This window comes from Miniopterus schreibersii (genome assembly GCF_964146895.1).
Source record: "Miniopterus schreibersii genome assembly, chromosome: 1".
In the NCBI taxonomy this organism is placed as follows: Eukaryota; Metazoa; Chordata; class Mammalia; order Chiroptera; family Miniopteridae; genus Miniopterus; species Miniopterus schreibersii.
The window spans coordinates 142,920,851-142,934,884 of NC_138101.1; the positions used below are offsets into that span (position 1 = coordinate 142,920,851).

Consider the following 14,034-nt stretch of genomic DNA (forward strand, 5'->3'; position numbering starts at 1 on the left):
TGAAGGATGGTGATTAGGAATTTAGGTTTTAGAATCAGACCGACACAGTCTCAGCTTCCCTGAGACTTGTTTTTTCAGTTGTACGGTGGAAAATGCCCATGGAACCTCCCTCCCAGGAGGACTGACAAATGAAGCAGAAAATAAAAAAACACTGAACAGATACCTGCCTCAAGAAGTTGGACTCTCATCACGTTTACTACTGTGCTTCAGAGCCTCCCTGGCTTTCCACACGTAACAGGGTGAAGTCTGAATACTTAGCAAGGTGTACAGTTCAAGTGGGGAATGGCTGGCCACTGATACCCAGGGCATTCCCGGATCTGCCTCTAGCCAATGTGGCCAACTTGGTGCCTTTGAGCATGTGTTTGGCTCCAGGCAAGGAAGCTTGCTGCTGCTGTGCCCCCAGCTGGGCACCCTTCAAAATGTGTGCTGACCACATGGTTGGTCACCAGGCACCAGCTTGTCATTGGCCCCTCACCAGAGAGAGTTCCAGTTATCCCACTTCTTCATGCCTGGCGAAGGGACATTCAGCATTACCTAGTGGATAAACACTGTAATCGGCCAGGTAGTTCAATGTAAGTGTCACCATGGAGAAAAGCCACTGGTCAGTACCCGGCAGTCTTGTTCCTCACAGTGGGCAGGGAGAGCACACTGGGGACTCTGTTTCAAGCTAGAAACGGACTTCTCACAAGCACTGTGTGTGTGTGTGTGTGTGTGTGTGTGTGTGTGTGTGTGTGTGCGCGCGCGCGCGCGCGCGCGCGCGTGTGGTTTCCTCCAGCTGTTTAAAAGGAAGGGCTCAGCCAGGCCAGAGTGTGCAACAGGGTGTCTGGTGCAGTCCTCTACGTCCAGCTTCCTGAAAGAACTCCCCGCAGGCTGCGTCCTTTTTGCCTTCGGGACCTCATCAGCTTTTGTCCCCGAAACCGGGAGGACCAGGTCGGCCCTGCATCGGGCGCCCTCTCCCGGGTAGGGGTCTGCTCGCGCGCTCCAGCCCGCTCCCTGCAGGGGTGCCCGCCCCTCTCTCCGCCCCCGGCTGGGCCCGCCCCCGTGCCTGTGTCACTGAGGGGCTGGGGGCGGAGAGCTGCCGGGCGGGACATCCGGCCCCATTCCTTCGCCGCGCCCTCCCGCCGCCAGCCGCCCGCCGCCCGCCGCCCGCTCCGGTGCCTGCTCCCGGGAGCCGGCCACCCCCGCGTGCGCCCTGGTCTCCCGTCGGCGCTCCCCTCCCTGACCCCGGCTCAGCGCTGCGGCCCCAAACCCTCAGCGGCCGCCCGCAGCCTGAGCCTGTCTCCCAGGCTGGCAGCCCCGGGATCGGCCAGGCCCGTGCAGGCCCCCACCCCTGGATCACCATGTTTCCCCGCCCGCTGACCCCGCTGGCGGCCCCAAATGGCGCCGAGCCCCTGGGCCGGGCGCTGAGGCGGGCCCCACTGGGCAGGGCCCGGGCCGGGCTGGGGGGGCCGCCCCTGCTGCTGCCGTCCATGCTGATGTTCGCGGTGATCGTGGCCTCCAGCGGGCTGCTGCTCATGATCGAGCGGGGCATTCTGGCCGAGATGAAGCCCCTTCCCCTGCACCCTCCCAACCGCGAGGGCGCCGCCTGGCGCGGGACAGTTTCCCGGCCTGGGGGGCTGCCCCTGGATGCCGGGGATTCGGACTTGCAGGTGAGGCAGGACATCCGAAACCGGACCTTGCAGGCAGTGTGCGGGCAACCGGGCATGCCCCGGGACCCCTGGGACTTGCCGGTGGGACAGCGGCGCACCCTGCTGCGCCACATCCTTGTGAGTGACCGCTACCGCTTCCTCTATTGCTACGTCCCCAAGGTGGCCTGCTCTAACTGGAAGCGGGTGCTGAAGGTGCTGGCGGGCGTCCTGGACAGCGTGGACGTCCGCCTCAAGATGGACCACCGCAATGACCTGGTGTTCCTGGCAGACCTGCGGCCTGAGGAGATTCGCTACCGCCTGCAGCACTACTTCAAGTTCCTGTTTGTGCGGGACCCCTTGGAACGCCTTCTCTCTGCTTACCGCAATAAGTTTGGCGAGATCCGAGAGTACCAGCAGCGTTATGGGGCTGAGATAGTGAAGCGGTACCGGGCAGGAGCGGGGCCCAGCCCTGCAGGGGACGATGTCACCTTCCCCGAGTTCCTGAGGTACCTAGTGGACGAGGACCCTGAGCGCATGAATGAGCATTGGATGCCCGTGTACCACCTGTGCCAGCCTTGTGCTGTGCGCTATGACTTTGTAGGCTCCTATGAGAGACTGGAGGCTGATGCCAACCAGGTGCTGGAGTGGGTGCGGGCACCACCCCATGTCCGATTCCCAGCTCGCCAGGCCTGGTACCGGCCTGCCAGCCATGAAAGCCTGCACTACCACCTGTGCAGCGCCCCATGGTCCCTGCTGCAGGATTTGCTGCCTAAGTATATCCTGGACTTCTCCCTCTTTGCCTACCCACTGCCCAATGTCACCAGGGAGGCCTGTCACCAGTGACCATGCGTATGGGCCAGCAGCTGTTGTGGACCGGTTTTGACAATGCCAGCTTCTTTTGCCTGCCATTCAGAGAAGCCCTGGCTCTTAGGCATGGAGCTTCTCCAGGTATCTGGATGGCAGGGACTGCCCTTGGACGTGTTTGTCCAGGGTGGGTGCCCACCATGGCTCAGAGGACAGGGTTGGACAGGCCTGGTGTTCTCTCATTGGGGGCATTTCTTGGCCAATGTGATCTTTCTTGTCCTGGCAGAGCCAGATACCAGTTTGCCAGTGAAGCAACACATCTGTTCTACAGACTGACTGCAGGGATTGTGCAGTCTGCTTGGTTCACCTTAACCTGTGGCCAAACCCAGAGATGGCACCCATCAGTAACACAACCAGAGCCAGGGCCCTGTGGCTCTGATCACCCATTCATCCATGAGTTAGCACTCATGCCTTATAAATAACTTTTGTGCCTTTCTGCATCAGACTCAGAGTTTCCTACACTTTCAATGTTCTCTCTATTTTTCCAAGGAAAGGAAAACTGAGTTAAGGGCTCTTGCCTGATAGCTCCAGGACCCTACTCTGCAGGCATCCAAAGACCGCTGTTCCCAGCCTCTTCTTGGGGTTCTGGGCACCTCTTCCCTTCCCCCAAGGTTGTGACTGTGGCTGGTGTATCTGGCTGCAACTTTTCTGACACATTTATTTAAAATTTGTACTTTTTGATAGAACCCTTGTGAAGGCTTTGTTTTCCTAATAGCTGAATTTTTAATAAAGCTGTTTTGTATACAAAGTCAGCATCTCTGATTCTCCCTCTGAGCTCCTGTGCATCAATCAAGTCTCCCAGATGTCTGTCTCCCCAGGTCAGGAGAGGTTGCTTGTAGGTAGAGAAAGGAAGACAAAATGTAACTTGTTTGGGCCAGTCTAGTGGGCCACTGCCATACCATGGAGAATTGAGGGGCTCCCCATAGGCCATACCTGAGCACAGACTGAGCTCCTGGGATGCCACCGAAGGGCAAACCCCATTAGGAATGGCACACCCCCAGGGCTTACTTAACCCTGAAGAGGGAGGAGGGTATGAGACACTGGCTTCTCTGCCTCTTAAGCAGGAGTAGTTGGTGACTAAGGAGGCCCCCAGATGAAAAAAGGGATCGTTGTGTGAACAAGGAGAGGTTTTTCCCGGTCTTGAGAATTACAATGAAGGCAAGGAGTTTGAGCGAGGGCCAGGCTGTTGCTGACTTAGGTCCAGAGGAAGTTGTGGGCGATGTGGGAGGGTATAAACCTAGCCTTGCTGTTGGACTAACTTTGGAGGAGAAATTGGGGAAGGGGGCTTCTGTGGGCACTCATGGTTCTCTGCCATGACTCACCAGGAGACCTTGTCTGATCTCTTGTCTGGGTCAGGTGCCGCTCTTCAGGGTCCCCTTGGCTCTGGGGACTTCACCTCAGATAGCACTTACCATGCTCTGTTGTAATGGCCCAGTTACTGGTCAGTCTCCCCACTGAGACTGAATTGTGTGAAGCTGACACCATGTCTGCCTTGTTCCCAGAACCTAGCCAAGGGGCTGGCATACAATAGGCATGTATATAGCTCAGCAGAACCAAGGTGTACATCTTGCTTCAGGACAGAGCACTTCCTCTGCCAACCAGTCAGTCCTTCTCTGAGCTTCCGGCCCCTCAGGGCCCTACCTTGCCCCAGCTTCTTCCTCCTTGGCTGGGAACTGCCGCTTCAGACCTGTATCAGCCACTCAGTCTCCCTTATAAGATCTGCAGCCTGGAACCCAGAGAACCCAGAGTGTGCTGGGCCCAGCTGCTGTGTTACCTCGTCTCAATCTTCACAACAGCCCAATGCCACAGGTGTTATCCAGCTTTAGAGGCATGGAAACTGGCACAGAGAGGTAAGTACCCTGCCCAAAGTCCAAACCAGGTCTGTGTGCTCCCAGATTGGGAGCCAGGAGAGAGAGATGGAGATTGTGGAAGGTGGGGGTTGAGAGAAGAGGGAATGAACACAGAGATTAAGAAGATGAAGGGCAGGTGGGGGTCATATTTAGGAGCATTTACACACTTTCCCCCTTCTTAGTTCTTTCATTCCCTCATTTGCAAAGAATTCAATTTAGCCCAGCTGACATTTACCAATCCCCACCCTGAAGAAGTGGGAGACAAATGAAGCCCTTCATGTTAGCTTATTGACTACTGTCCTCTCAGGCATTAAAGGGTGGCAGGCCAGAGAGCATCCTGACAGCCTGTATTGGACACCTGTGGTGTGGGGAAGAGGGTTTGAGGTAAGAAGATGAGGGGGACTGCTGAGGCAAACTGCCACCTACTGTCATTTTTTCCTAGAGTCAGCCCCTGAGGAAATGAATTTGTCATCTACCCTTCCTTTCAGGAAAATAGACTTTTTAAAAGAAGCTGCCAAGGAGGTGGCAGAGTTGTGGGGATCCAGCTGGCCCTAGTGTGGCCTGCTTTATATTGGGCACTTAAGCCAGAACTGGGGGGATGAGGGTGGCAAGCTCTAGGTTGCCAAGGGTGGGGCAGGGGCATTCTCAGGACTGGACACCTGGACTGTGTCTTCCTGGATTCTCCCTTTGCACTGAGTCAGCTCTCATCGCCACAAGGAGCCAAGCCCTACACCACTGACTATGAAGACAAGGGTCCCCTTCAGAACTCACTCCATCCCAACAACCCGATTCTCCTGGACACAGGGGGACGGGGCTGGCAATGGTTTAACTTCTCTCAAGAACAAAGGAAAGGGGAGGAGCCCGAAGGGACCTGGCCCTCCAGGTCTTCCTCCTGACTCCACTTCCAGGCTCCAATTCTGGTTCATTTTTCATCCTGTCTGATGATACTGCCCAGAAACCATCTCACCTTAAGTTCTGAGGTTGTTTCCTCTCCCTTTTCTTCTCACACCTCTGTCCCCTCCCTTCAGGAGGGTCCCACCACATAGACCCTCTACAGGAAGCAAGTTCTGAGTGGAGCAGTTGACCCTCCCCGTGGGTGAACACAGAACCCTCACCTTTCCTGGGGGATCATCACCAGAGGGGGTCAAGCCCCCTGGCACTCTCCCAGGGTGGGTCCAGTGCTTTTCATATTGAACCAGTCCGTGCCTGGCTTCAATCAAGAGGAAAGACATTCTTTCTCTTCCTAAAGGAAAAAAAAATAATATATATATATATATATATATATATATATATATATATATATATATGTAATTATTATAATTATTTTAATCCTCACCCGAAGAGTGAGGATATTTTTTTCCATTGATTTTCAGAGAGAGAGTGGAAGGGAAGGGGAAGGTGGAGAGAAAGGAGAGAAACATTGATGAGAGAGACACATAGATTGGTTGCCTTCCTTTCAAACCTGCAACGCAGGCACCTGCCCTTGATCAGGAATTGAACCTGCAAACCTTGGGTGCTCAGGCTGACATTCTAACCACTGAGCAACACCAGCCAGGGCAGGAAAATATTAATATTTAACAGTAGCTACTCTGAAATTAGTAATGTTGGTAAGTACTTTACATGCATCCTCTCCATTCTAACTACAACCCAGCAAGGTAAGCAAAATTATTTCCATTTTATAGATGAGGAAATTAAGGCTAAGTGACTTGTCCAAAGAGATGGAGGGGTTAGGATTAAAACCCAGCTCCATCTAATGTTCACTCCTTTATAAGTGAACATGCATCATAAATTATCCAGCTCATTGCATTTGCTGACAAGCATTGTGTTCATTTTCTCTGATTTCTGCACCCATCTCCAGCCCTCCTTTCTAACACTCCACAAGTGATTCTGTCCATAGACCTCTCCAGCTATTATAAAATTCCTCAGATTTGCCCACCCTGAGAATCAACTTTCCAGTAGTTCTGAGCCCAGACCACGAATATACTAGACTTTCAGTTCAGGTCCTCCGAGAAGCAGATGCCAAGGCAGAATTAGACGTGCAAGAGATTTATAGAAGAAACAGCTGTGAGGGACAAAGGACAAGGGAGCAGTAGGCTGGAAGAGCCCGACACCTGTGAAAGGAGAGAGGAAAGGAAGAATTGTATGGGAAGAGTCTCCCATTACAGTGTAGCTCTAAGAAAGTCTCCTCAAGACTCATGGGGCATCCCAGGCAAAGGTTACCTTTTGGAGGAATCGTCCCTCGGGCAGAAATGGGGGTGGACACAAACACTGAGGCAGATCAAAATGAGAGAGAAAGCTGTAGCGGCGGCTGGAGGCTGTCAGCCGATCACACTTCTCACAGCAGGAAGACGTGAACATAGCACCTGCTGCACAGGCTCAACTTGGCTACTCTGACTTATGGGCCTTTGTTCCCAAAAGTTCTGTTGACATATGACCTTTTCAACAACCAGAAAACAGCTGTTGGCCTATCAAGAGCCTCTAAGATGCCTGGGGGGTCCTGAACTTAACTCTTCCCCATGGCCATTCCTTGGCTTTATAGCAGGACTTCTGCCCTGCCTTCATTTGGGCATCAGAAGATGTGTGCCATTGCCATGCCCAAATGCCCATAATGTAGTTTTCAGGATATTTCCCCTGCAGTGTGCCCAGCTAGTTTCAGGTTTTGGTTATCCTTGGTTTGTGCCTGTCATTAACTGGGTGGATTTTGATGATCACCTTTGCCTGGGGGGCACTCAGAGCAATATACAGATCTTGTAACAGAAACCCACACCTGAAACCTGTATGTTCATATTAACAATTGTCACCCTAATAAATTTAATGAAGTGTTTTAAAAAAATAAAAAACCCTAATGATCACCTTTGCCTAGCTTCAGTCTTTCATAGGCTCAAGTCCTTTCAGGGGAGAGCAGATTCACCCAGAGGTTGAGTCTGGGTGCTGGAATCCCAGACCTCTCAAGGGATATAGTTTAGGCTTCCTCCCAATCTGATCATTCACATAAACTCCAGGGCAGCCTGAGAAAGAAGCAAAATCTCCCTAAACGGAGTTCCCAGGGACCTGCATGCTGGCAAATACCAGGTCTTCTGTAGCATCCCCCAACTGAGCTTTTGAGCTTGTCATATCCATGTCCTGGACCAGTCTGGAGAGAAGTCCCAATGAGACTAAGAGAATCACAACATTAGTCCTGATTGTGCCACTGTGAGGGGACAAAGAGATCAGGGCAGACCAGGTCACCCCCTGCCCTTTAACCCTCCAGTAGGAAAGCTGTGCCAGCCTTAGCCTTGGGGTAGGGCCTTGGGGGACAGAAAGACATGAGGGCCTTCAAAAGCTTGGGAAGGAGAAGCCTGTCGTGTCACTCCTGCCACTGGCTCAACAGCTTCCCCAGACCTGCTGGGCGACCACCTCACTGTTTGCAGGTGGAGGGAACCAAACATTCTACCTCACAGGGGGCATCTACTGGATCATTTCTCTGTTCTCTGCCCTGGAGAGATTGAACTGCCCCCTGGGACCTTTGCCAGAGCAAGTCCCAAGAGTCCAAGCACTGTGTGCAGAGAGGCCATCAAAACAGAGGAATTCATGGCAACTGGACATCAGGCTGGCCCCTGAGTGAGGGGTCACAGGCTGTCTGGAGGCAGGCCCAAGAACAGTGGAATTGGCTGGGCAGGGGTAGGGGAAATGGGACAACACTTTCTGGTTGAGGAACTAAACCAAATTGGGGGTTAACTAAATCAAATTGGGGGCAACCCAGGCATGCCTCCACTACCCACCAATGAGAAGCTGTAGTGAGCCGTTTCCACAGAAGCTACTGGACACAGTGGCAGGCCAGTCCCCTGGTAGGGGGGTCTCCTGTTGTCTGGGTGCAAGTCTCTAGTAATAAAAAGAGAACTGTTCTGATAGATGAGAGAGCTGGCCCAACTAAAGCAGGAAACCCAGGAGGAAAAAGCCAGCAACTTTTGGGGAGGACTCTTTGATTTTTGTTTATTAGACTACCTTAAGCCCAAGCACCCACATATAACAAAACAGATAGATGGAGAATTGGGGGAGCAATGGGCACAAAGGAGGAACAGAACAAGAAAGAGGACTCAGTTGGCCCTGGCTAGGTGGCTCAGTTAGTTGGAGTGTCGCCCTGTACACCCAAAGGTTGTGGGTTCGATTGCCAGCAAGGGCACATACCTAGGTTGTGGGTTTCATCCCTGATGGAGGCACGAACTGAAGGCAACTAATCAATGTTTCTCTCTCACATCAATGTCTCTCTCTCTCCCTCCTTATCTACATTCCTCTCACTCTAAAAAAATCAAAACATATCCTTGGGTGAGGATTTTAAAAAAAAAGGGGGGGGGCCTCAGTCACAGCTCAGATGCCTGGACATCCTGAGGCTTTTCTCAGCTACTGACCAGTTAACCTTTCCCTCCTCTGAAGTCTCCTGGTCCCTAGTACTGCACACTTCTAGGAGAGCTTTTAACCGATGTGGTTCCTTTTCTGTCTCTGCCCTATAGACTGGGTGGGTGGATGGGTGTATGGATGGATGGTGGGTGGGTGGGTGGATGGATGGATGGTGGGTGGGTGGGTGGGTGGGTGGGTGTATGGATGGATGGTGGGTGGGTGGGTGGATGGATGGATGGTGGGTGGGTGGATGGATGGATGGTGGGTGGGTGGGTGGATGGATGGATGGTGGGTGGGTGGGTGGATGGATGGATGGTGGGTGGGTGGGTGGGTGGGTGGATGGATGGATGGTGGGTGGGTGGATGGATGGATGGTGGGTGGGTGGATGGATGGATGGTGGGTGGGTGGGTAGGTGTATGGATGGATGGTGGGTGGGTGGGTGGGTGGATGGATGGATGGTGGGTGGGTGGATGGGTGTATGGATGGATGGTGGGTGGGTGGGTGGATGGATGGATGGTGGGTGGGTGGGTGGATGGGTGGGTGGATGGATGGATGGTGGGTGGGTGGGTGGATGGATGGATGGATGGTGGGTGGGTGGGTGGGTGGATGGATGGATGGATGGTGGGTGGGTGGGTGGGTGGATGGATGGATGGATGGTGGGTGGGTGGGTGGATGGATGGATGGATGGATGGTGGGTGGGTGGATGAATGGATGGATGGTGGGTGGGTGGGTGGATGGATGGATGGATGGTGGGTGGGTGGGTGGGTGGATGGATGGGTGGATGGTGGGTGGGTGGGTGGGTGGATGGATGGATGGATGGTGGGTGGGTGGATGGATGGATGGATGGATGGTGGGTAGGTGGATGGGTGAACAGGAGTGAGTGAGTGAGTGAGTGAGTGGGAATGAAAGGAGTGGCTAGATGGAAAAGTGGATGGATGGAAGGATGGACAGACAAATGGGTGGATGAGAGAGTACATGGATGGGTGGATGATTAAATGGCATCAAGGGGACTAAAGGAAGAGGAACTTCTGCAGGAAGAGAAATCAGGAATCACAGTGGACACCTGGTAGTTAGCATATTGCTCCCTAAAAGGAGGAGATTGGAAGGAAAGAGAGATATTCCACTCAGGAAGCAATAGCAGAGGTTTGGCAGGTGGAGAAAGTGGCCCATGCAGGGCTGGGTCCTGGGCTTGCTGAGATAAAGGAGGGATATAGCTAGATGTCATGAAAAGTGGGAGTTGAGGAGTGACCATGAAAATTACCAAGAGGGAGGAACTTCCAGCAATCAAATGGCTTCCCTAAAGAAGAGATAAAAGGAGGCCGCATTCATTTGTTCCCAATCCACCCAGGCTTCCTACAGGAGGTGGGTCTCAGCCACCAGTGGTTATTAGGAAGGGAGTTCCTTGGGGTATTAAGGACACAGAGTGACCTGGTTCCTGCATTCCAGTTCAGACTCTGCCACAAGTCTCTGATGATCTTGAGCAATTCCCTTCTCTAAGTCTCAGTTTCCTCACCGGTCACCTTTACTACCTTATGGGGACTTGCAGATCACGTGAGGAAAGCAGTTTTACACGCCATAAAACTCTGAACGAGGAGTCTGGAGAGCAGCAGTGGGATGACATTTTAGGAGTCAGGAAGCTCTGGATTCAGATACTAGCTGTCTTGCTCAGACACTCACTAGCTGGGCCAGTTGAACAAGCCTCTAAACCTTTCTGAGCCTGTTTCCCCACAAGTGAAACGAGCAAAATAACATCCGTCTTGAAGAGTTGTGAGGTTTCAAAATGACTCACAAACCATGCCTGGCATTCAATAAATGGAAGTTAATATTACACAGAAGGGATTAATCAGGGCTGCTGTGTGCGATTGGGCAGCAGGTGCCCAGACACAGGCTGGGTCTCCGAGAGGAGGGAGCACTTCTTTTTCATTCTTCCAAAGGTACCGTCTGTTTTCCAAGTTCTGCAGCTGGAGGCTGCCTCCATCAAGCCTGGGATTAAAAGTGTCATTTCCAGCTCTAATCTCTTATGTTCCACAGTGAAGTCTGGAGGCCAGGCTCTGAACATGGCTCATAACCTGGGGACTGGGTTATGACATCTTCCTCCCAGAGTGTGAGAGGAGCTCCCTCTTTGTGTCAGGGAACGCTGTCGTCACCCCTCAAGGGGTCACACAGAGTGGGGAGGTTCCAGCAAGTCTCCAGCAGCCTGAGTCTTGCCCCCATCCCATGGCAGAGCCCACCATCCCAGCATTCTACAGTCTTTCTTTTGGTTTAAGAAATCATCCCACATAGGTGCAAAAGTTAGCCAATCATAGCAAGGAGCTGTCCTTTATTAGCTGCCTCTTTGTGCCAGCCCTGTGCAAAGAGGTGTCTGTATGCCTTGTCTCCTATTTTTCATTTTGAGAATGTTCAAACCTACACAGAAGTTGTAAAATTAGTACAGCAAACACCCATAGGCCTAGATTCACTAGTTCAGAGTTTGCCACATTTGTTTTATCTCTCTGTATATGTATGTTTCTCTAAACCATTTCAAAATAGATTACAGACCTGGTCATTCTTCACCCCCAAAATATTTCAGCATGTATCTCCCAAGGAAAAAAAACGTTCTGCGATGTAACCCAGTATAATCAAGCCTAAGACATTTTATAATAATATTACAGTATTAGGTAAGTCCACATTTAAATTTCCTGATTGTCCATATATTTTTAACTGTTTATTTTTAAATCCAATCAAAGATCATGCACCATATTTAACTGCCCTGACTTCTCAGTCATCTTTCACTGACAGCAGTCCTCCAGCCCTGCCTTTGGTCTCTCGGGTATTATCATTTTGAAGCATTAAACTTAGTTGTTTGCAGAATGTCCCTCAATTTGAATTTTCTGATGGTTTTCTCATGGTTAGATTCAGGCTGACTTGCATGTTTGATTCTCCTGGTGACTTTCTGAAGGATTTTACTGCTTCATTTTACAGAAAGGGAGGCTGGGGCTCAGAGAGGGCTGTCACACAGCCACTGAGAGGCTGCCCAGAGAGTGGACGCGGGAAGCTGGGTTCTCAGCCTGTGCTCAGCTCCACACTGCCTGGAGCAGCTGCGAAGTCTTAGCCGCTGGGTTATGTGATGTATTTATTTATCAGCCCCTTTTAGCACCTTGACCATGAATGGAGAGCAGATTTTGATAGGACCTGGTGTAGGAAGAACAGTGATATCCCAGGGGAGGGGCACCTCTCACGTCCTCTGCAGTGAGCCCCCGTCTCCACAGTCGGCCTGGCTGGAACCCCAAATGCTCCTTTAGGCTGTTTTAGAAATTTGACTTTTTCCACCCCTTTCTAGACCTCCAGGGGAAGTGATGCGTCACATCACACACACACACACACACACACACACACTCATCACGTGCCACACACTACTAGGGTATAACAGCCTTCTGGCTACCATCACAGGTGAAGTCTATCCTGTTGCCTAGCAACCCTAGGGCATGTCTGCCCTTCCCGGGCAGAGGGTGGGTAGAGAGGGCAACCATGGGACCGGCTGGGAGCCTCTTGCTGTGGAGGTCTGCTGGCCTGCTTTCTCACCACCAGTTGCCTAACAACCATGGAGGTCCTTGTGCTCTGGGGAGATACCTTCCTCCTCATAGGGATGAACAGTCTTTTTAGCGCCCTTCCTCCTGGCTTGTGAGCCGCATACAGATGCACTAGAGAATGCGGGCTCCTCCCAGGGAGGGGTGCTTGACAGCGAAGGGGAGGACGCATGCCTCACCTGGCAGCGAATCTAAGAGAAATGGGTAAAAGGAGATTCTGGATAAGAACCTCATTATGCCAGGACAGCCAAGCTTCTTGTGGTTTGGTGCCACGGAAGTTCAGAGACCTGCTGGCCAAGAGTGCTGGGTCTGGGTCCTAGCCATGCTCCTTTGTGAAAGGAGAGAGGTGGCGATGGTCCATGTGCCTGGGCAGCTCCTGAATCATCCAAGCCTGCAGTTAACCTTGAACATGTATGTATAAGTCTGACCATTTTATTTGGGTAAGGTTTAGGCCAAGGGTCCTTGCCTGGGATCCTCAGGACCCCTTAGGGGGGTCTGTGGGCAGAATTCAGGGGTTTGGTAAACTTAGGGAAAAGTTACATCTTTATTTTCGCTAACCTATTCTGAAATGTGTGAAATGTGTTATGAAATGTTAAAAGTTCATAGTTTTATGAAATATTAAAATTGGTGACTTTGTCATCTATAGAAATACTTTTATATCATTTTACAGTTGTTGAAGATGTCACATTGATCAATTGCCTTCCCTACACACCCTGACCAGGGATTGAACCCACAACCTAGTTTGTTGAAGATATCACAAACTATTGATTATACCAATAACCACTTAGAAATTATGACAGTTATTTGACCTGCCACTAGATCCTTAATGTGCTCATAAAGAAGCACATATCAGGATCACATTTTTGCTTTTCAATATTTTGATAACTAAATTTCAATATAATCGTTTTCCTTTGCAATCCTATGCTTTTTTTTTTTTTTTTTTAAATGCAAAACATTATTCTGAGGCTTCACCAGACTGTCAAAGGGAGCTGTGGTACAAATAAGGTTAAGAGACTCAGTGTTTAGACTAGGGAAGTTTTTGTCAAAATAAGACTCAGGAGTGTATGGGATTCGGGTGTTGGGTGTTGGCTAACCTAAACAAATCTCTGCGCAGTCTTCCGCCGGTGTAAACCACTGCCTCGGGGTCCAGCACTGCCCCACCACTTCCACTTGCAAGCTGGCGTTTACAGCAGAGGTGGTGCCAAGCCACTCCCCCTGAATTGTTCCGTTCTGATTAGAAAAGAACAGAGGCAGGTCAAATAAGCAAATTATGACAATGCACAGAACAAAGCAAAACAACAGTGGTGAGAAAGTTGGCTGGAGAAATGCACTGAACTCAAAGAACCCATGGTCTAGGGGTGTCATGACAGTCAGGTGGGCAGGATTCAGTTGCAGAGACACAGTATAGTTTTTCACATAAAATGAATGATTTCAACTTGGGTTGTTTTTAGTAGTAATTTTGTTTTGGTTTCCACAGTAGTATAATAACCGTTAGCACAAATATATTTAGCTTCGTGTTTTGCACTTACTCGAATAAGTGAACTCCAGTGCTCTGTGCATTTTTTCTTCTTAAATGAGGGTATGTTACTCAAAGGTGAGAAATGCCGGACGTGGGTACTTACTGGCGACTCTTCATGTTTCCTCGTCCAGCTTGCCCCTTCTCCCACTGAAGAATGACTGAGATAGGGCCTCAAGCTTCAGAGGGACTTGATTTCAAAAGTTTCCCAGATACACGATTCAACAGCGAAT

The 14,034-nt window shown here is 51.1% G+C and overlaps 1 protein-coding gene across 1 annotated transcript; it reads left to right on the plus strand.

The window, feature by feature from the left end:
- Positions 1-1,133: 1,133 nt before the first annotated feature.
- Positions 1,134-3,240, plus strand: CHST14 (carbohydrate sulfotransferase 14). Its single transcript, XM_081140920.1, has one exon. It carries the CDS (start codon positions 1,341-1,343, stop codon positions 2,469-2,471), a length of 1,131 nt encoding a protein of 376 aa, XP_080997046.1. The 5' UTR covers positions 1,134-1,340; the 3' UTR covers positions 2,472-3,240.
- The last annotated feature ends 10,794 nt before the right edge of the window (positions 3,241-14,034 follow it).